The sequence below is a fragment of the Hippocampus guttulatus genome, chromosome 13, assembly GCF_054856545.1.
Source record: "Hippocampus guttulatus isolate MCC_2025c chromosome 13, RoL_Hgut_1.0, whole genome shotgun sequence".
NCBI lineage: Eukaryota > Metazoa > Chordata > Actinopteri > Syngnathiformes > Syngnathidae > Hippocampus > Hippocampus guttulatus.
Genome location: NC_141273.1, coordinates 11,947,090 through 11,968,761, shown reverse-complemented (window position 1 = coordinate 11,968,761; position 21,672 = coordinate 11,947,090). Strand labels below are relative to the sequence as shown.

The 21,672-nt window shown below is 42.9% G+C and overlaps 1 protein-coding gene across 2 annotated transcripts; it reads right to left on the bottom strand.

The window, feature by feature from the left end:
• Nucleotides 1-895: 895 nt before the first annotated feature.
• Nucleotides 896-18,075, bottom strand: ppp2r5ca (protein phosphatase 2, regulatory subunit B', gamma a). 2 transcript variants are annotated; one of them, XM_086127345.1, is made up of 14 exons: nucleotides 17,895-18,075; nucleotides 11,387-11,586; nucleotides 8,963-9,073; nucleotides 8,641-8,733; nucleotides 8,350-8,480; nucleotides 7,859-7,918; nucleotides 7,502-7,610; nucleotides 7,283-7,336; nucleotides 7,032-7,202; nucleotides 6,823-6,950; nucleotides 5,789-5,890; nucleotides 5,624-5,696; nucleotides 4,402-4,518; nucleotides 896-2,816 (listed from the first exon to the last, which is right to left on the bottom strand). In XM_086127345.1, the coding sequence occupies exons 1-14, from the start codon at nucleotides 17,986-17,988 to the stop codon at nucleotides 2,682-2,684; spliced, it is 1,578 nt and encodes a 525-aa protein (XP_085983471.1). In that variant the 5' UTR covers nucleotides 17,989-18,075; the 3' UTR covers nucleotides 896-2,681. The 2 variants fall into 2 exon arrangements, with proteins under 2 accessions (XP_085983471.1, XP_085983473.1); XM_086127347.1 differs by lacking the exon at nucleotides 4,402-4,518 and having other exon boundaries at nucleotides 17,895-18,074.
• Nucleotides 18,076-21,672: the final 3,597 nt, after the last annotated feature.

Below are 21,672 nucleotides of genomic sequence, written 5' to 3'. Positions count from 1 at the left end.
AGGTGAGCAGCGATGTTCGCAATGCAAGCCCGTGGGTACTTTGATGTCAATTTCAGTCAGCAGCAGGTGGCGATGCTGCATAAAATGTCAGCCTCCTTGGATAGCTCTAGCGGATGGATTACTCATCTTAATTCTTATTCCACAAAATCACTATGAATCAGAATTTCAGTTTAAATTAGCTAATGGGGCAGACACGTACTAGCATTTATGCTAAGTCTGGCGCATTTACACTGTTTATTCATGTATTGATTAATGTGCACTGACCCCAAGGAAATACATAAATAAACAATTGCAAAGAAAATGTTTTGACTTCACTTCCAGTGTTTTGTAAAATGTTACTTGGCAAGTTTAATTATCTTCCATCCATTTTCTACGGGCCCTCATGTGAGAGAGGGAGACTTTGGGCGAAGGGCGAGTTAAACCCTGAAATTGTCGCCAGTCGATCGCGGAGCACATGTAGACAAGCATTCAAAGTGACAGGAAAACCCCACAAAAATCATGCGGACAACATTCGAACTCCAAACGAGGCCTGAGCCAAGATTCAAACTCGGGACCCATAGACTGTGAGGCGGTTGACAGCTACAGCCACTTGTGTTCACCGCCGTCCCAAAATTTGGGGCGATTTACAGTGGTTAATTTCGGAGACATTTGTTAGACAACTTGTATTTTAGTTAGTTACTTAGTTGAGTCGTTTGAAACCCCTTTTTTTTAACCGATGTAAAATGTTACTGACCATTGTGTGGACCAGCTTTTGTTCTATCCAAAACCTGTGGCTCCCTCTTGTGCTTGTAACTAGTCATTACAAAGATCAATGTTTACAAATCAAGCTGTTCGGTGTATTATGGAAGATTTGGCATTTAAATTACAGTCAAGTAAAGCCAACATGGATGCATGGTTAAAAATATATATTCAAATTCGGTCTTTATTCATTCAATATAGTTGCACACTCCTAAACAGAGATTGGAACACATGAACATGGATTTAACAGCAAAAATATGCACTCTCTTCAAAACCATCCTGCTAAGCAAATTGAGGGCCGGTCGGAATAAAATAAGATGTGCCAGATTTACGTTTTCACTTGCTATGGAGGTTTTATTCTGTACAGGACAAATTTGTACAAAATTCATCTAGATATATAACACTACATGAAACAAGGTAAATCATATATACAATATTAAATGAATCATATAGTACAGGTCACATACAAAAGGACACTTAAGTTATGTTTTGGAAATAAAATGAAAAGATCTGCGAAAAGACAAGCCACCAAATACATTTTTATTCATCTCTCTTTATCCAAAGGACCTTTTTGTGTGCACTAAAATAACTCATAAAACCCATAAAAGATCATGTCCCAGCAAGCATGGGTTAATTTTCTTTTAAGAAACAAGAAATCAAGTTTGGTTGAATGGCATTCCTCCGGAGTAAAAGGTACATGTTTAACATGGTACTTTTTGAATTTACAACTTTTTGCATTCAAGCAAATACAGTATTAGTACAGTAAAACAAGCCAAGTTACAATGTCAGTTCACTGTTCAGCATCTGTGTGACACCGGCTGGTTTTTGGGCCGGGGTGGCCAAACTAGTTCACCTGCAGGGACGGGACAACTAGCACAATAATTTGAAGAAATCAGAACAAGCTCGATGCGTTAGTCGAAACAACAAGTACTCATTCTCTGATGGACCGACATTGGTAGACCAAACATGCTTGACGTAGGGGATTTTTTGGTATTTCTATTTTTGTATTAAGTGCCTCTAAACCTAGCTAGGTTACTTGAGCTTGATTTTAATCATAAATTAGGAGCTTTTTACCAATCAATTCTGGATATTTTTAACTCTTGCCCAAGTTTATAGGGATCTGGAGTCACATTCAGCAGTACCATTGTGTGTGTGAACTGAGTGGGCATGACAGCCGTCTGGTTTTCAAACTTTGCCTGTGAACACAAGAAAGCAAGCATACATAACAGGGAAATGGCACATGAAATAAAGAAATGGAAAGTGACGGATGTCCACAGGACAACGTCATCTTTCTTCGCTGCCTACCTGGACATTGCAAGGCGACTGACAGGCCTGAGTTTGGTCGTTAAGTGTGCTACACTAAAAAGAAACAACAACAAAAAAAATCCACTAATGACCAAAACCAAAGGCAGGTGCCCCTGTTTGAATCTGAGATTAACAACACACCACAGTCTTGGCACTGACAAGATGTCCGTTAAAAGACAGAAAAGAAAAATTAACGACAACAAAACATTGTCTTTGATCTTCGTCTTCCGTGTGTTGGAGAACAAAAATCCATTACGCGCTGCGTTCCTGCAGCTCCACATCCCCAGAAAGAATATGAGAACTGTCGCCGTATCCTCAGTTGTTTTGTTTCTGGGTTCCAGCGACAGAGTGGTGGGAGGAACAGGTCAGTCGACACGGAAACAACTCCATGGGCTAAAAGACACATGGACACGGATGGACGTCCTTCTCCAAACAAAAACAAAAGAACCTGAGAAAGCAGAAATCTGAGGAACGTGAATACGGAACTTCTGTACTGGTCACAGGCCCAATGTGCTGCACCACTCAAAGAGTCAGCCGGAATGGACGACATCTAAGGACATGGAGGTAAAAAAAAAAAGGGGGGGGGTGGAAGGATGAGGGGTGTACATGGCCATGGATGGGCAGTTAGGTGGGTGGATCTAGAGTCCATCGCGGGTGGTCAACATGTCTTCAGCTCTGCGGTGGGTCTCCAAGGCTTTTGTGGTGTAGATGTCCTGAGGCAACTCAGACTTGCGCCGCACCATGGGCCGATCCTTCCACTGGCCGTGCTGCAGCTGTGACACGGAGACAAGTCTGATTGAGTGAGTCGTCTTATCCTCCTGCTGAGCTACTCGGTCAAACGAGAAGACTGCAGCAAGCGCAGTCCTTGAAAATTCCATCATTGATTTGACAGTGAGGAAAATCTCTTCAAGCCCTGGACAGCATAAATCCCAACATTGGACCCTTGATACACTGTTCCCCCCCCAACCAGCATTTGTCCAAAATTTGCGTAATCGTCTCTCACCAGCCGACTCTTAGGCCGCAAGTCATCATCAATGTAAATATTTGTATGAAAAATACTTCTAGGCCATAAATACGAGGGCCAGTCAAAAAGTAAGGAGTGCTAACCTGATTGCTTTTTTCCCCGAAATGTTCATGGTTTGTAGATTAAATACTTGATTGAAGGTTTAACTCCAAAAAAAAAAAAAAAAAAAAAGAAACCATCAAACAAAACAGTGTTGTGAGGCCTGTCCTCTTGTCGGCCATTTTGGAAAATGTACATTTTTAGATGTCCATCAGAAGCAGAAAGCTATGATCATAGAAAAAATGTCAAGACTCGTGCAATGCTTGCCAGAGCAAACACAGTCCTTCGCGCTCATGAGGCTTGCAAAATTCTGGGAATTTTCAAAGTTGGAAACTTCACTGGAATAAACAAAATTAAACGGTTCTTAATCAGGAATCTGAATGTAATTAGGGGAAAACGTATTGCATAATTGTTCCGAGGGCAGTCCAATATGACGAGCCAATTGCCAAAAAGGACTTTGGCAAAAATGCAGATAGGGCATCAGAAGCGTGCCGGAGGATCCTTTTTTTTGCTTCTTATGGCAAAACAAAGCATATATTTAGGCTTCAATTCCTCAGCCAAGTCAAATGGAAACAGACCAAAAACCTTCCAGAAATATTCCACCCCCTTGGAAACCCAAGTTCTCCTTCCACTATTTGTCTGCACGTTGTTGCAACAAACAATTTTAATGCTTCGTAGTGTCATCTTGAAATGGAATCCCATCAGCTCGAACTGAGGCAATCAGAACCAGTGCAGTACTATACAGCGGGAAAGCAGCAAACGGGGACTCGCCCAACCCCTGACTGAATTCAAAATGAGGCTCATTTGAAGATAAAGACTCGAGCTGACTAGAGTGACCCCCATATTCGTGTTTGAGCATGAACTGATGAAGCCAGCTCAGATGAGAGGTGAAACATAATCTGAACAGTTGAGCCGTGATCGATTCAATGCCCTTGAGGAAACACTCAAATTGCAAGATGGGATAACCACAAAAAGTTTCAAATAAATGTTTTACATCACCAGAGATCATGAGACACCCTGCTCTATAAAAAGGGCCAAATTCAGACACAACCACATTTGATGCAAGTGTGCATACAAAAGCCTTTGGTCCTTTATTAACTCATTCAGTACCAGCCAATTCTGGACCAAGTCTGAAAAGACGTTTAAAAACATCGTTGGGAGTGAATGAGTTAAAAAAAAATGAAATAAAAATCAATACATTTCCACAGGGTGCATGTCTTGGTGTGTGGGGGAATCAAAACTGAAAGAATTTAACAAGGGACAGATAAATTGAGACAGAGAGAAGCCAGGTTTACCTGAGTCGCGCCTTCCTCAACTGTCTTTTTTAACCTCTGAACATCTTCTATCAAAGGAACATCCGTCTCCATTGCTACTGGACTATTGAAGTCAGAGGGATCAACAAGCACAGAGAACTGAGTCCAAAAGAAGGAGGGTGGGGACGACAACAACAAAACAAACAAAAAAAAAAGGGCAGTGGGTCAGGGTGGAGAAAAGATGTTGAATGGCATGCAGAGAAGAACGAATAATCAAGAAGTTGTGCACAAACTACCAAGCTTCATTTTGAGATTCAAACACAAGACCCTTACTTGGAAATGTATCTGGTTTGCAAACAAGTACCAACAATTTAGCTCAAAGGGGCAAAGTAAGCGCCAAAACCATTGGATCTGGGTTCGTATGCACCTTAGAGGACTTTTTTAGATTAACTCGAGCGTTTGTCACAAACTTGTAGCTGTGGAAATCAATAAAGCGAGTGGAATATATGACCGATATGTTTTTGTTACTTCACATACAGTATCTTTAAACAGAAGCTGATGTGCGATGAACAAATACAATTTATTGATATAAAATACAGTACATTTATATTTTTTTTAATATGTCAAAGTGTCACACGTGAACGAAACCTTTCCAGTTTCTGTTGAAAGGATTTCATTTATTTCTAAAACCTTGACAATTCTTCCCCTCAATTTTGTTTGCCTTTCAGTAACCAAAAAAAAAAGGGGGGTGCTCATCCCTCTATCCTCAACGTGACTTTTATTTTGAAAAGCCACACCATGTACGGAAGGCCGTTTCGCACTGCACTTTGCAAACGCGCCGTCAAAGATATTCATTGTGGATGGATTGCGTCGGCGCGAGGGCCGGGTGCCATGCCGAGACGCGGCAAAAGCGCAAGGCGGGGGGCGGCGTTCAGTGCGACACGCCTCAAGTTTAAAAAAGGTTCACCTCAAGAGCTGCGTCACGGTGCCTCCAGATTTCAGATTGCTATTTCGTCAAAGTTTGAAATGCGGCGTAGCGAGCTTCTGGACAATAGCGACATCCATATTGCTGAGATGCCGTCCACTTCTTGTCGGAACCAGCGAGAAAAGCTTCTTTGGCATTTCTTTGTAGGCTGCTAAGCAAGCATTTCCGAATATGGGCAGGCTTGCAGAGGGGCGCTCTCGTTCACGTTCGCGACCCCGATCCAAGTGCAGCGTGAAAACGGCCTTCAAAAGGAAATCATGGCGAAGACACGTCGCTCACCTGTGGATTCGACTTGGCGAGGTTCTCGATTCTGATCCACGCTTCTTCACGCTCCTTCGATTTGGCCTTCTCCCTATTGGGCCAAACATTTCCGCATTATTATGACATCATCGGTTCATAACTCAAAGGGCCTCGAAGAGAAATGACGCCGCGTGTGATGCCCACTTGTTTTTCTCGGCTCGGAATTGCTGTGTGCAGTCGTCAAAGAGCTTCTGATTCATCTCCATGAACAGCTTCAGAGCGTTGTAGATGAGACCGTGGATGGTCCTGCAGACAAACGCAGGACAATTGAGAATTTGCTATAATAGCGTCGGCAAGTCTGTCATCTGGACGGCAACCGAGGAGATGGCCATCGAGTTGCTTTTGTATTCGGCGGTGCACACTACAAACGTATTGGCTTACTTAACTTGTAGCAAAGGTTTGCTTAGCGAGAAGTTATGAGCCCGAAACCCGGGTCGCACACTTGTATTAAGAGTAGAGCCCGAGAGCAGATAAATGTCTTTCGTTTGTGCGCGTACACAGACGCTCAATCGTCACATTTATCAGCGTTTGGAGGGTTACATAAAGATGTATGCTGTATTCAAACAATTGGATTCATTACATCCCGACTTGTTCAATGAAAAAAATCAATCAATCAATCCCTATGCAATTAGGCATTTCTACCACAAACAATTTTGAAAATTTCGCTTCAGGAACTAACGGGTGTTATTTCCTTACCCCCTTTAAAGGTCTTCGCAATTATGAGTTACTTTTTATTTATCCTCGAAAGGAAACAAAACAACACATACATTTGCTTTTACTGTCATTTATTTTATAACGTGTTAAATGTTGACCACTGGGCAACCATTTCAGCCTGGTCATCTTGGAAGGGGGATTCCCCCATTCACACCCCCCCACCCCAATTAATCTGCAATCCATTCATTTTTAACTAGAATGTTATACGCAACATTTTCAAATGACATTATGTTTTGGGATCATAGTTTGTGATACATTTTCATTTTTAGTATGTGTATCTTGTTGTATTTCTTTGCAGGGGCTTGGTCCCTATCCCCTGCAAATAGCCGGGGGATTTTTGTAGTCCCAAGAGTAGTACTGTCACACTTGCGTTCGCCGTGTGACAGTTGACGATGCTTCAGTGACGCATTGTTCCCTACGGGTGTCACGCGGGGGGGCCGGCTAGCAAAGGCGATGCTTCTCACTTGTTCCAGTGGGTCTTGGAGTTGCGGTACAGAGCGGGGAACATAATTGGGAGAATCTTGGCCGCGTTGTCGCTGATCAGACTCATGATGTACTCGTTATTCCAGTAGTACAGCGCTCGCTCTGCCACCTAGAGAGGACACGGTGCATCTCAGCGGGGCGGCTAGATTAATGAATGGATTTCCCGGGATGAGCGCATTGTGTCCGTTACCTGGAAATGCGGGCTGGACACGCATTTCGCCAGTTGCCGGAAGAGAGGCTCCTGCACCTTAACAAACTCGGATGGCTCTATGACGTCCAGAATCTCCTCTAGTTCGTTGAGGAACATCACCTCCTTGGGACTGTGTGTTTTGGGCCAGTACTTGAGGAGAGCCATGACCACCTGCGGGGGGGGAGTCAGAGAATAATGTTAAGAATCGGCCGTTTTAGACGATGCGAAAACAAGACATCAATTCAACATACCGGCTCAGTTAGAGTGCTGTCCTTTTCCAAAAACTGCACCACACAGTAAGCCAGCTGCAAAAGAGAAAAGTTCAGATTTTAATATTTTAACATCTGCAGTGCATTTGCTCAAATTATTTTTTTTCAGTGCAGCATTCAACCCAAGCACGACAATCACTTTCACAACGACCGAGTCCAAGTATAAACCGTTGCCGAACAGACAACAGACACACACTGTACCTGTGGATGGTAGACACTGAGTGACTTCACTTTGTGTAGCGGCAATAAAACCTTCAACAGGAAAATCTTGTGCTCTTCTTTTAGAGGTAAGGCAAATCCATTGATAATGCTGCGAGACAAGCAAAGCAACTCATGAGGATCTGTCGATTAGAATTATGCAACTGGATGTGTGTTCAAAGTCAACTGGGATAAGCTCCAGCTAACCAGAGACACTCATGAGCACAAGTGCCACAGAAAATAGGTGGGTATTTAATAGGGTGGCGGGTATCACACTGAAGATGAAGTAGTTCTTTTGTAGGGAATTCTATTCGACTGCGCAGGTGTGTTTGTGATGAAGTGGAAAAGAATGAAGCAAACCTTCCAAGTATTTCCAGTAGTTCAGCAATTCCATTGTGATGTTCTGTCTCATAGATAAACCTTGGAAAAAAAAAAACCAAGGGAAGTAATTTTTTTGGGGGCTATTCCAACACTGTTAATCTCGTTACCTCATATAGTGGCCGGGTTGGGGTGTCATTCATTTACTCAACTGCAGAGAGTACCGTGCGTTTTGCCCAGCTCTAATTTTGAAAAGTGAACGTTTCAATGGTAAAATTTCAGATTTTGTTCCATGAAGGGTGCACAATGCACCTACTAGAATTGAAATATTTTTGCTTTACAGACGTAACGTCTGCTGTGAAGGTGACGCATGCTCGAGTACTTTGACGCATCGTGGTACCACCTGTTTTTATCCATTTGCGGTATGATTTTTACTACATGTAATTGGGGGCCACTATTTGAGGAAACAGTATCCACTTTCATTTGACTTATTGCCCAAAAGTTTTTAAAAAAATAACTCAAACTACACTGACCTATAGAAAATGTTATTGATCTGTTTTCTGATGTAAGCTCTCAGGCCGAGGAACTTCCCATAGATCCTGTGAAGAGTCGTTTTGAGGAAGTCTCGCTCTCTGGGATCTTCACTGTCAAATAGTTCTAGAAGCTTCAATTGTAAGAGAGAAGACACATGTCACATTAAGCATGCATAATCTCACAAGGCCTTGAAAATACCTTTTTATGGTTGTTTTTGTTGAACTGAATGATTTTCCCATAGTGGTGTCAAGTCGTTTGTCTGAACCGACAAGTGCTTCTCTTCGTCTTACCTGCATAACAAATTTCTGGTCGATGTATTTCTTTGCTATGTTGGGCTGAAAGTCGGGCGATTCTAAAAACCTAAGGAAAAATTCATAGACGAGCTGCAACAGAAGCAGAAAAGGGGCAGAATTGAGAGTAAAATACTACATGTGTGATGTCATGCGCTGCTCATGAACCATAACCGCATCTTTTCTGTGTGTGCATTATTCAAATTAAAAGCTAACAATTTCTTTTCGCACTACGTACTGAATAGTGACGCGCTCTTGCAAACACAACAGACAATGGAGTGAGTGAACCTGTAATGTTGGAATCAATGAAAGGAGCAACAACCTGGAGGTGTGGCCACGCCGCTTCAAGTGTCGGCTCATCCTCCTCGGGATCAAATTCAGCTCCCGTGGGATTGGAGGAAGGAGGCAGTGTTCTAAACATGTTCACGGCAAACTAAAGGCAGACAGAAAATGAAGAGAGCATGAATTCGGGATGAGACGAGGGAGCAAAAGAATGACTGTATTGGGTTGTTCTAATTTAGGGTGGCTGCTTGAACACAGACTAACCAAAACGTCACCACAAAAGCAGCTATGTAATGGATATTAAATTCAACAGCTATAGCGGTAACTATTTTTGGTAATGAGCTAGAAAAAGATTTAATCAGGTTTAAATGGTTAATTGTCATGAGGCCCTTTAAATGTTTTCTGTCAATTCCCTCCTGATTTTTGTGTAGATTTTAGGACGAAATTGGTCATAAGGAGGAGGGGGCATTAATGGCCGGTTTTACACAGCATGCCAGGAGTGGCACAATTGGGATATGTGTGTGTGATGGAATCGTTAAAAAAAAAACAAACAAAAAAAAACTAACTAACTAATATTTTGAGGATGGAGTCAGGCCTCTTCCAATTCTGGATTAAAAAATATATCCCTATCAGATCTTTGCTAATGCAGCGTAAGCACACACATCTGAAATACTCCCGTCAACAAAATACAATTGGTGACACATACGCAAACATTTCCAAACACCACCCATACACTGAGCAAAAGCACCAACTATGAAATATGGCGCGCATATGCTCTGTGCTACAGACGCGTCCATCATTAAATAACTGCAGAAGGCGGCCGCTCATGAGCAAAACAACTCCGTACATTAGGCCGGACGGATGAGGAGCAGAATACAACTGGCCTCTAGAAAGGGTAAATGTACAAACCCTTTATCTTCTCATCTATCAGTCAAAAGTCGATTTTATTTATAAGCTCCTGGAACTGTGGGCTGCAAGGGGTTTGGCTGACAATAATGCGTGCGTGTGTGCGGTAATGTGGCCTCTCGCATGTCAACTGACTCCCCTGTGGGCTGCTGTAGCCGGCTGGGCAGTCATGGGACAGTGCAGGTGGTCCACTGAGACACTCTAAGCCTTGTTCGACAGGACTGCAAGGTATACAGGCTTGTTGTGGCAGCGCCACACATCAGACCAGCAAAGATGCGCGAAGTGATAACGGAAACTGAAAGAAAAGGTCTACACAAGACTATATGCTAATGTCAGCTTTGGTGTCTGAAATTTCTTAAGACTGGCTGGAGAAAAGCCATAATAAGGACGACGGGCAACAGACAGCTGTTGTGCTCCAAATGTCAACTTCGGCACTTCCTTTGTGAGCAGGGAAATCCCTGTGTTGGAAACACGACCTAATAATCAGAGCGCATCATGACAAGAAACGGTTTTCTGACATCAATTATCATAGTGAGAATAGGAAATATTTGACAAGCCTGCGGTTTGTTAAATTCTCCCACTTCGAAACATATACGCTACGCATGCCCACATAAACGCATGCACATTTCACTGGAGTCAGGACAAAACCTTGTACTTCCAAAATACTGTAGTACTTTAAAGACCCCAAACAGCATCTTTGTTCAACCAATAACATTGCTTCAACAAAGAGAGAAATCCATTTTCAAAATTTTAGATTGGTCACTGATTTGTAAAAATAATTACCACTCCGTGTGGACTGAGCAATGGTATAGATTTTTGTATTGTACCAGATTGTGACTTATGAGGTTCCAGCATGGCACAGGAAAAAGATATAGAGGCCACTTTGACGGAGTTTGCATTTTTTTTAAGTAAAAAAAAAACAAAAAAGAAAAATAAGCAATTTTACCAGAAAATACCATGCTCATAACAGAGTACTTGACCAGGTTGCTAAGCAACCAACACACTGCACACATGGCACAGCAAATACCCCTCAAAATTTCTAATTTTATTCCCATCATTACAATGACAGTATTGCTTGTGAACGGCGCTTCAACTGCAAGTCGTATCAGCATGTAGAAATGCTCCGCACAGGTGCAGGGGGGAAAAAAAAAAAGCTGGTCCTTTTTTCACCATTTATATATATATATAATGTTGATGTTTAGCTGCCCGTGCCTAGTTGGGACGGTGTGGAAATTGCAAACCGAGCTACGTGCCTTGAAATGACGCGAGAGCCTCTGGATGCGAGTTTTGAACTGCTATCGCCGTTGCATTTTGCATTTGTGTGTTAGTGCGTCGACCAAGCCCCCCCCCCCCAAACCCATATCTTAATTTACCATCCAATTATGGCTTTGTGCACACTGTTGATAGAAGGTTAATTAAATTGATGTCACATAAACTAAAACTTAGCCAACCAGGCCGCCAGCCCCTATTCTATGACCGACTTTCACCCGCATCATCGTCTTTGGAAAACAAACAGACCCTTCCGAACTCTGCCCAAACAGCCAGGCGCTTCACTGACCATGTGAACCACCTCCGGGTAGATGGGCTCTGTGATGACATTCCTATTGTGGGTGATGTACTCCACCATCTCGCTCAGTGCCGCCCGCTTCACCTCCTTCCATTTCAGGTCACTCAGCGGGTCGGACAGGAAGTCAAAGAGGACGCAGCACTGCCGCAGCTTCTGGATGAATAGCTTCTCTTGCTCCGCGGGGGCCACGTCTGCGGGAATAGCCAGGCAGGAGAACAGGGTCAGACATGGCATCTCGAGCGACACCTGAGAAATGAAGCAGTTGGGAATCTGGGACGAGGGGACGCCATGTTTTTGCGAGGAGGGTGAGCTCAAGGGGACGATGGGGTAGGACCAACTGTCAAGAACGAATACGGAATAGAGCGACTGTTGCGAGAGAGATGCGAGCTGGCAAATGAGTCGTGAAGACTCAAGTGTCGGGACTATTCGAAACCCAGAGCAGGCGAGCGGAAATTAAGAAGAGAGATGTGAGGACGAGGGATTTGGGAAGTGGGTGAACGGTCACGGCCCAGATGTGCGGAGCACGCGACAAAGGGGGGGGAAAAAATGGTGGTCGCTATTATTGGTACGTGGTTGTTACAGAACTTCCTGTTTCGCTTCATTTCCATGTGTAAACAAACGAGCAGAGGAAATGACACAAGGGACACGGTCGTTTATTAAACGAGTCAACAAATGCAAGGCAGAGTCGTGTTTTAATTGTTCTTTTTTCCAATGGCTCTTATACTGCCACCTGTATGATACTACCTATGTGGTTTATAGGGTTAAAGTTTTAGGGTATTTCATAATTTACAAAAAACAAACCAAAACAACAACAACTCACAGTCGATCAAACAACGGAAGTGTAAAATGTAATTAGCCACAGCAAATTCATGATTTAACACGGGGGCAAGTAGTTCTTCACAAAATCGTCAGGTGGCTTTATCCTAAACATTCAAGGGGTGGGGTGGGGACGATACAGAAACAAGAATTTTAGAAGGTGGCAAAATACTTTTTCAAAGAAAGCAGTGTACATTAAAACCTGTGTTGTTGCACTTGAAAGGGCTCAAAAGAATGCTACGGCTCCAATTTCACACAACGCTAGCTAGCGTCACTCATTTAGAGGGACAAGAGAGCAAGTATCCGGTGTCACCGAATCCCAAAAAAAAAAAAACGCAGCCTCTCAACGTACTTTACAGAGAGTTGTGGACAAAAGTATTGAGACGGCGTTTGAGTTCAACTTGTGCCCAATTAAACGGGTTTGTTAGCGCGACAATTCGAGAAGGCTGGTGGGTGGTGGGAAACCATCTTGTGGCACGCCTCTTTGGGGAATAAGGGAGAATGCCAAATCATCAAGTTGTAAAACAAGCAAGGCGATCTTGTGATTCCAAGCAGTGTACAAACACGCCTCTGAGGAATGAAAGGGACACTTTAGACCGACAATCAGTTTGAAAGGTTGGGATTTCATGATGACAAGACACCAAAACGCGATTCCCTCATTCACGACAACAGCAGGCCTCAAAATGTCATTTTTGCAAGGCATTAAGTAGTATAATTATGTCATTAAAAAAAAAAAAGTCAGGGCACTCGCATCTCAAGACACCATTGTATGTCCAAAATTGACATCCAAGTCTGGTTCCGTTCTGCATCGCTCCTGCGTTTACATAAGTCCTATCTGACTGGGGAATCAACTTTGAGCAGTCCCCAAAATACTTTTCGGCACGTTGTGTAACAGACAGAGACTCTGAATGGTGATCACAATATCGACAGGAACCACAATGCGACTTCTATTAATGTAACCCCCATTTGAGCGCTGTGGGGGAGGGCATGTGCGAACACAGACAGACAAGTTTATCATGGAGAACAGAGCAGAATTACACCGACTGTCTGATCAAAACAAAAGACGGCAATAAATCACCAGTCACGTCGGAACCGCTTTTGCTCGGGTGTGGCTGAAATGACAATCTCTTACGGTCAAAGTAAAGAACCGACAGATACGATATTTACGCACTTAGACAGAACGTTAGAGGTTTGCAGGCATAAGAGAGAGCAACTTGTGATTGCATTCAGGATTTGTGCAGCTTTGCAGGCCAACGTTTGCAACACAAGCAGCATTAACACAACCACTGCTGCAAGGTGAAGGCCTTCTTGTATGCAACACTGTTGGAAATGCACAAAGGGCCACGACGACATGGCTCAGCAGCCGTACAACTCACTATTACGCTTATATGCCGTTTCCCTTCACTGAGCCTGTCCCACCTTGAGGTAATGTTTTTTTTTCTTCTTTGAAAAAAATTTTAATGGCTCACCTTTCGAATGTCAGATGCATGTGGCGAAGCAGTTTTGATGGCTTCATTAACTCATTTGTGAGCCTGCCACAATATATTATGGGTTGTGCTTGCCAGTCAACAAGCAATAAACCCGGACTGTAACTCATTCAGTACCAGCCAATTCTGGACCAAGTCTGAAAAGGCGTTTAAAAACGTCTTTGGGAGTGAATGAGTTAAGTGCATCTGCCAAATCTGAAGCTTCTCCCCATTATTTAGCCCATTTCTGAAAATGCTCTCCAGTTGTTTTTTTAAATACACATTTTTCCTAGTTTATTGTGTTGTTCTTTTCCTTTATCGTGACCAATATTTTGGTCGAGAGACAATTAAAAAAAAAGGGGGGGGGGCATTACATTGAAGTTGGGCAAGCAATGAAAGCAGCCAAACTGAGGAGACATTGTCTCTCTTGGTCTACGTTCGCACTGAAGGTCGTAAAGCTCAATTCGGATTTTTGGCTGGACTCAGATTTTTTTCTGGTAATTGTTCACATTTCACATTAATTGCAACCTCAATTCGTCTGGCGTGTGAACCTAATACTGCAAATGAAATACATATTTCGCGATATACTTTTCAGTCATTTTGCCTGCAGTTCGATTGTAGCTTTACATTCACAGGTGGCAAGTTTTGTACGTCCAAGAGGCCGATCAAGGGTCATATTCCCATTTCACTTCGAACACTACTCAAAGAGAGGTGATTTACCAAGAACTAAACAAGCGTACCTTTTCACAGTACAATTCGCAAAAGAACATGTCAAAAACATTGCTTGTATGCAAGGGTCATAATGATTTGAGACAGACACAAAAGGCAGCGGCTTGTGTGGCTCAATAGAATGTAATCAATAATCGCCCTGGGTTGCAGCTGAGGCCGCGTTGCAGAGTACAGTGGCGCCTTTCAAACTCGACCGAGTCCTTTGTACAAAGTGTGAGAGGGCATGTCTGGTATTGCTGCGCCCAAAGAATGAAATGTTCACACGTGAGCGGGACTGTCAAAAGGGTTCCTGGAAGGAATGGAGGGATTTAAAAAGAATCGCCATTTCAAGTCTCTCTCCCAATTATTAACCCGCATCAACTGCAACAGATAGATTTTTTTTTTTTTTTTTTTTTTAGAAAACAAGTATTTTCAATCAGAAATCAGTTCGACATTTGAGCATTTTATGGGCCACTATGGCCGTTTTCAATTGGCTCCAAACACTCATTTCACAAGTGGCGAGGCTTTGCTTTGCGGTTGGACACCCCTCAATCAAGTGAATGGGAAAAATTTCCCCGCCGTGCGATATTTTTTTACTCCAAAATGTCAATATTTCATTCAATGGCTCATCTAAAATGATCAATATGCTTCCGTGTTGTTGTCAAACACTATTATGTTTATTGTATAGACTATATTTTTATAACTTTGGTGACGGCCGGCTCTGTCTCACTGGTGTAAAATTAGAAAGTGGGCGTTTGCAGCGTCATTCGTCACTGCACTTCCTGTCAGTCAATCAGTCAATGACAGTGATAACACATTTGCAAACGGCCTGCATTTTAGAACGACCTCCGAGATGGTTCTATAGAAACCGCTCCAGCTCTCTCATGCCCTTTTCTTATCAAGAGTGGTACAGGTGATGCACGGAGCACATTCCTCGGTTGAAAAGTTTCCAACAGGGCTGCACAACATATCGAAAAAAATATTATCATTGCGCTAATAGCCTGTCCAATATATGCATTGTAAAGGTGTGCAATAAGTTTCTTACAGAATTGTATTCTTATATGCAACCTTAAATGAGAAACACCTTCCAAAGGATGAAGAGTATCGAGGGGAATGACAATTAGTTTGCTATGGATACACTGAGCTTGCTTATTTCGCCACGTGGGGGAAAAAAAAATAAATAACGTGCTTGCATTTACGTAACAAAAATGTCATTTCTTTAGATACACATTAAATATAGTAATAATATCACTATATTCAACATCCATATCAGATGTTTTTCCAATATTGTGCAGCCCTACTTCAATATGCTGGAAAAAAAATTCAGCTTCTGCAACAAACTGTATAAATGGTGAAAATGATTCTTTCATGTTGTTTGTTTCTTAGTGGGAATTAAAGATGGCAGTCTTTTTAAATAAACAAGTCACTATAGGGACCGGGAAAGTAACTAAATTGACCTTGCCCCTCTCTGTTTGCAGGAATGTTGTTAACCAGTCCCTTCAGGAATATTCAAAGCCGCAAATGAGACAATTCACACAAATTCGAGCAACGCCTGTGAATTACGCACAATTGTAATTTCATCCAAGAACAGCAACTTTTCACGGCTTGGACCAATCATCCAAGCTTTCTGCAGGTTTCACTAATCACAGCAGTCCCCCGCGCAAACTTAACACTATGGTGCCAAATTCCCATCCTGATTTTTGGTGTGAAGCAGCAGGCACGTGCAACTTCAACGTCTTATCTCGCGACACAAGAATTCATCTTAAGACAGCGCAAAACACTTTTCTGAAAACCATCTCCTTCTACCATCGATAGTAGTGGTCAAATCATGCGCACCCGTTGCTGTGAATTTAGGCATGTATGCGAGGGATCCTGATGTGACTTTCAAAAACATACAGTAGTTACGTGCCAGTCACTTCAAATGTGCCACGAACTAGGATTGATCTGATTGTTATTGTATTTATGATGTACGCGCAACCTTGAAATAAAATGCTACAGAGAAGGGGGACACCAGTGTGAGAAATGTGTCTGAGTGAGGCAGAGGAAAGAGAAATAAAATAGGTAGTGGTTATTTTGCCGGCAACTCTCGTGCTTGTGTTATTTTGGCATGCACGGCTCTGATTCCAGCTGTGGCTGTTAGGACAATCGATGTCCAGTTATTTTGTGGTTCCTAATCATAAGCTTTTTTTCAAAATCTTGAACTTTTAACGTCATTGTTTTAAATATTAAATGTTACCTTTTTTTATTTCTAACCCTGTATTTATCCTTACCCTAACCTTTTTGTGTTTCACTAGCTACATTGGACATGTTCAACTGTTTAATTTTTCAAGAAACATGTGAAACAAAACGGCTCATTCACAACTCCTGACTGGCTGAAAAAAATTGTAAACAAAATTTAAAAACCAAATAAAATAAGATTCAGAGCGAAATTTGAATCTGTGACGCACTGGAAGAAAGCATCACTTGCGGGGGCGACCACTCTACCCACTACACCACGAGCCGGCACACTTGTGCAGAATTTGTACCTGGAGTTCTCGCGCGATAGGTGGCAAGTTGGTCACGTTTTTGTCTATCTCAGGTGGCTGCTATTTTGCCATTTTCTGTCTCCTGAAGATCACATCACAGTTGAACACAACTAAATTTGGCCACTCCAAGAGAGAGAAAAATGAGTGGATTTTGCTGCCTAATTGTATGCCAAGACCGCAATATTAATCAGAATTCCATGCCTGGACTACTGGGGTGCATAGAACATATTATCAAGAAAATGCTGACTTCCCCTTTGGTTAAAAAATTGCAACATGTCAAAATTTGGAGTTTTATGCTGCCACAATATCAGGTATTAGGTGGCACAATATTCACAAGTCCAGTTAGTCGATGGGTCAAAGTACACAAAATTCGGGTGACTTCCTCCTCAACAAATTAATCGCATTATTTGTTTGTCACTCATTTATTTCTCTTCCAGTATCCTGCCCTAATTAAAGGCAAATAATTGGCACGCTTGATTCATTTGACACTTATGAGTGTGAGAAATGTCTTTGACGATGAGTGCCCTTGAAATCCTCTGAAGGGGAAAGCAAGCACGATTGCACACACGCAAACTCTTCATTTCTGAGAATTCATAACTTGTAAACAGAAAACCAGCTAAGACTTTTTTTTAAGTCACCAACAATGTCAACTGCAGCCCGTCTTGGTTCTCCAACATCACTTCCGTTCGCGTCACTGGTCGTCGCTGGGGGATGGGCAACACAGTGTGGCTAGCTAGTTAGCCAGCAAGTGAAAACGAGCATTTCGCGTACTCGCGTCACCTACAAAACGTGAACGGCAGACGGTTAACGGCCCCGCGCTTGCTGATGAGTACACCGGGCCTGATTTTACGTAGCTAAACGCGCTAGAGCCAAACTGCGAGTGGTGGAGGAAAAGCTGAGCACAGCAACACACGCACACACACATACACCTTTCTCCCTTAATTCCCCGCGACAACACAAGAGGAATCATTTGTCCGTACATACCTCTGAAGTGCATCAGGGCCACCGGCTGAAAAGGCCCGTTGGAATTAGGCGCATCCACAACCATTCTGTCTGCAGATTTATTGCATGTCAACATGTAAACCTCAACCAGGAAGGCGATCCACTCAGGGTGAGAGGCCAGCCTCCATTTTAGCACAAAGCAGATCAGAAAATGAAGCTGCCTGCCGCTGGAGGGAACTGGCTACTTTGTGACGTCACAAAAAAGACAGCGCCCATTGGCTGATTTCGGATCGTTTTGACGCAATAGCGAAGAGCGCTCCCGTAAACTGAGAAGGCGATTGGCTGAGACAAGCCAAAGGGGCGGGATGTGTTCTGGATTTTTTTTCTTCCTGGCGTTGGCTCCGCCCCTCAGTTACTTGTCTCTGGTGACGCTGCCTGGCCCAGGCAGCCAGGCATTTGCACACATTCAAGAGCGGAATCGATTTGTGTGTATTCCACACTTTGCCCCATTTGGATGGATGTGCATCATTTGGTGAAGGATTTGGATCTGAAAATTACTCAGCGTATTTAAAGAGAGTCTTTTAAAATGTTTTTCCTTCTGTTCTTCTGGGGACGGAAATATATCCAAAAGTTATATTATCACGATATGAACCTCACGAAATGTTAACTATCACAATACAGTATTGTCGGGAGGTTGCAATATGAAAAGTCTCATGATACTGTATAGAAAAAAGACAATATTGTAAAAAAAAAAATTCATGATATTGAGAGAAAAAAAAGCACATCTGGGAGCCTATCCCAGCTGTCTTCGGGCAGTAGGCGGGGAACACCCTGAACCGGTGGCCAGCCAATCTCAGGGCACACAGAGACGAACAACCATCCGCGCTCACACTCACTGCATGTTTTTGGAATGTGGGAGGAAACCGGAGTACCCGGAGAAAACCCACGCAGGCCCGAGGAGAACATGCAAACTCCACACAGGAAGGCTGGAGCCGGGTTCGAACCCACGACTAACCACTGGCTCACCGGGCCGCCTCAATCTGACATGATAGCCGAAACCATCAACCAAACCAGCACCCGTGGAGACTACCCTGGATCGACACCATGGACCCAAGAACATCAAGGACCTCATCCTGAATGACTGCACTATGGAAACTTCAGACTCAAGATTGAACATGGTAGTCAAGGCAGCTGAAACGGAGTGCAGGTGGACGCTGCGGCAACGGGTCATGCTGGGCTAGGAACCTTTCCCCAAGAAGGCACATGGCAAGGAGGTGCGCGCAGTCCACGTCACAACAACTTCATTGAGGCCAGACATCGTGCCTACATCAGTATTTTCAAGATGGGTGCTATTGATATAACCAACAGTTTGGCTCGCACGGAGGAGAAGAATGAGCGGAAGCGGTCAAAGTACCAGAATGTAGTCGAGCAGTACCAAGAGGAAATTGGAAGACATGCTGTGAGCACATTGAAGCCCATCAAGGCCACCATGGAGGCAGCAGAGAGAGCCTCTAGATGGCTCTGGATCAGTAGGAGTGATCTGTGGGCCAATACCACTGGGAGACAAGCCAGGGTCTGATCAACACTGGCTGGGTCCATACGCATTTGATTTTATTTCTGGTGTTACACCTCCTAAGTTGTGTAGTCAAGTGTTTCAGTGACGTGGCATTATGCTACATTGGTGATACAGCATTTACTGTTGGTTGTTTAATGTGTCAATTACGCATGTCAGTGCTGCGCAAGTAGAGTCTAGGATAATCAAAAATATGTACTGTAGGCTAACAATATTTGGGCCCCCACATGTATTTGATATGCCCCACTTAGACTATAATACTGAGCACGCAGACTGCCTCCTTTGACATTAATAAAGACAGTGCTCACATTGTACTGATCGGCCAGGCACTTTCCTACTATTTCTAGTTTCGTTGTTAGTTTGTTTTAGTTAGTCTTCTCGACAGTGTTTGGTTTAACTCCAAGTTGTACTACTTTGGACATATTTGATTTGGGAGGTTTCACTGTAGTGGAAAGAGAAAAGGGGATGAGAGTCCAAGTGCATCTATGCAGTTCTGTCCTCTGCAATGCTCCAAAGCTCCTCAAAGAGCGACTACTTGTTCTACATTCCACAGCCATGACAACAGGCAACAATGTTTTGAAAGCTGCCACTTATTGTTTGATTGGATCAGCTCAGAGTAGAATCCGCCAAGGCCATTTTAGACTTGACTTATTGTGCACTGGATAGAGAATTCCCCACCCAGGGTGAAGAACACGACGATACTTTCTGTCTCTTCAACAAATCCAATGGACCCCCCTGATCCAACTACTGGCTTGTGACAATCCAAAAATAAACAAATCAGTGGCTCTCTTTTAACACCAATTACCATCTAAAACAAATACTTGGCTCTCCATAGCGCCACCATTAGCAACACTAACATGTACAAGCTAGGAGGCTCATGTGTTCATCAAAAACAACACATTTATTCACAAAAGGTTTATTTAATATTTTTGTAAGCCACTATAACATTAGGCACAGTTTCAACATAAATGCTGCACAAAAATAATGTGTTGTATTTTATTCTGTCAAGTGGCTGCACACAATATAATCATCTGGATTTATATAATTTTTAAGTAGATGTATAGCCTACGTAGAAAATGTATCTGGATGATTTTAGTTTGTGCAACCACTTGACAAAATAAATTTAACACTCAGTTTTTTTTTCAGTGTGACTCACTAATATATTGTGATTATATTTCATGTTTAAAATGAATTTTATTTTAAAATTAAAAAAACAGTCCATTTAAAGTGGAAGTGACCCCTGGGGAGGGGGGGGGGGGGTAATTTGTACTTCTACCTAGAAACAGAGCGTGGCAGCAGAGTCTATAGTTGCCGATGAACCATCAGTCATTCAGGCTCATGAAACATGCAGTGTTGACCTACTGACTTGTTTGGTCATCACAGAATGCTACACTCAAACCACTCAATGCATTACAATACTGTGTGCTAACGTTAGAAAAGAGAAAACATGATTGCTCATCCGCGCTCACACCTAGGGACAATTTGGAGTGTTTAATCAGCCTGTCATGCATGTTATTGGCATGTGGGAGGAAATCGGAGTACCTGGAGAAAACCCACGCAGGCACGGGGAGAACATGCAAACTCCACACAGGAAAGCCGGAGCTGTAATCGAACCCGGTACCTCTGCACTGTGAGGTCGACACAGGAACCACTGGACCACCGGGCCGCCCTAATATGAAACCAATGCAACTAATCATGACGAGCGGCTAGCAAGAATCTGGTGAGTCGAGTAATATTGAGACTGAAGACGAAGGGAAAGTTACTGTGACGTCAACAGCAAATAGAAACAGAATCCATAACAACCATAATAATGAACACTTTGACGGCAAAAATCGAAGCTATTCCTAAAGACAAGATATTAGTTGCAACATTGTAAGTGGGCTTTCGGCATGACTTTTCTCCATCGCCAACTGCTGACGCCAAGCAGTTCTTGTGTTGTCACGAGTGTTATTTGTGACCACACTCAAGGATTTTCCTCCTCATGAATGTGTTGTTGTTATTTTTCCAGACCATGGATTTAGAGGTCAGGGAAACTGCTTATTTGAGTCCCCCCCTTTTCACAAACGGTGAGTGTGCTTTTACAACTCAACACGGAGTTGTTTGCCAAGTTGTTGATCTTTGCTTATCTCGCTCATACATTCAAAGATTATTTTTTTAATAAATGAAACAAATATTGTACATATTAAGAAATAACATATTATATTAAATCAATGATTTAAATATCTGTTTAAAATTAAATGTTTTGAA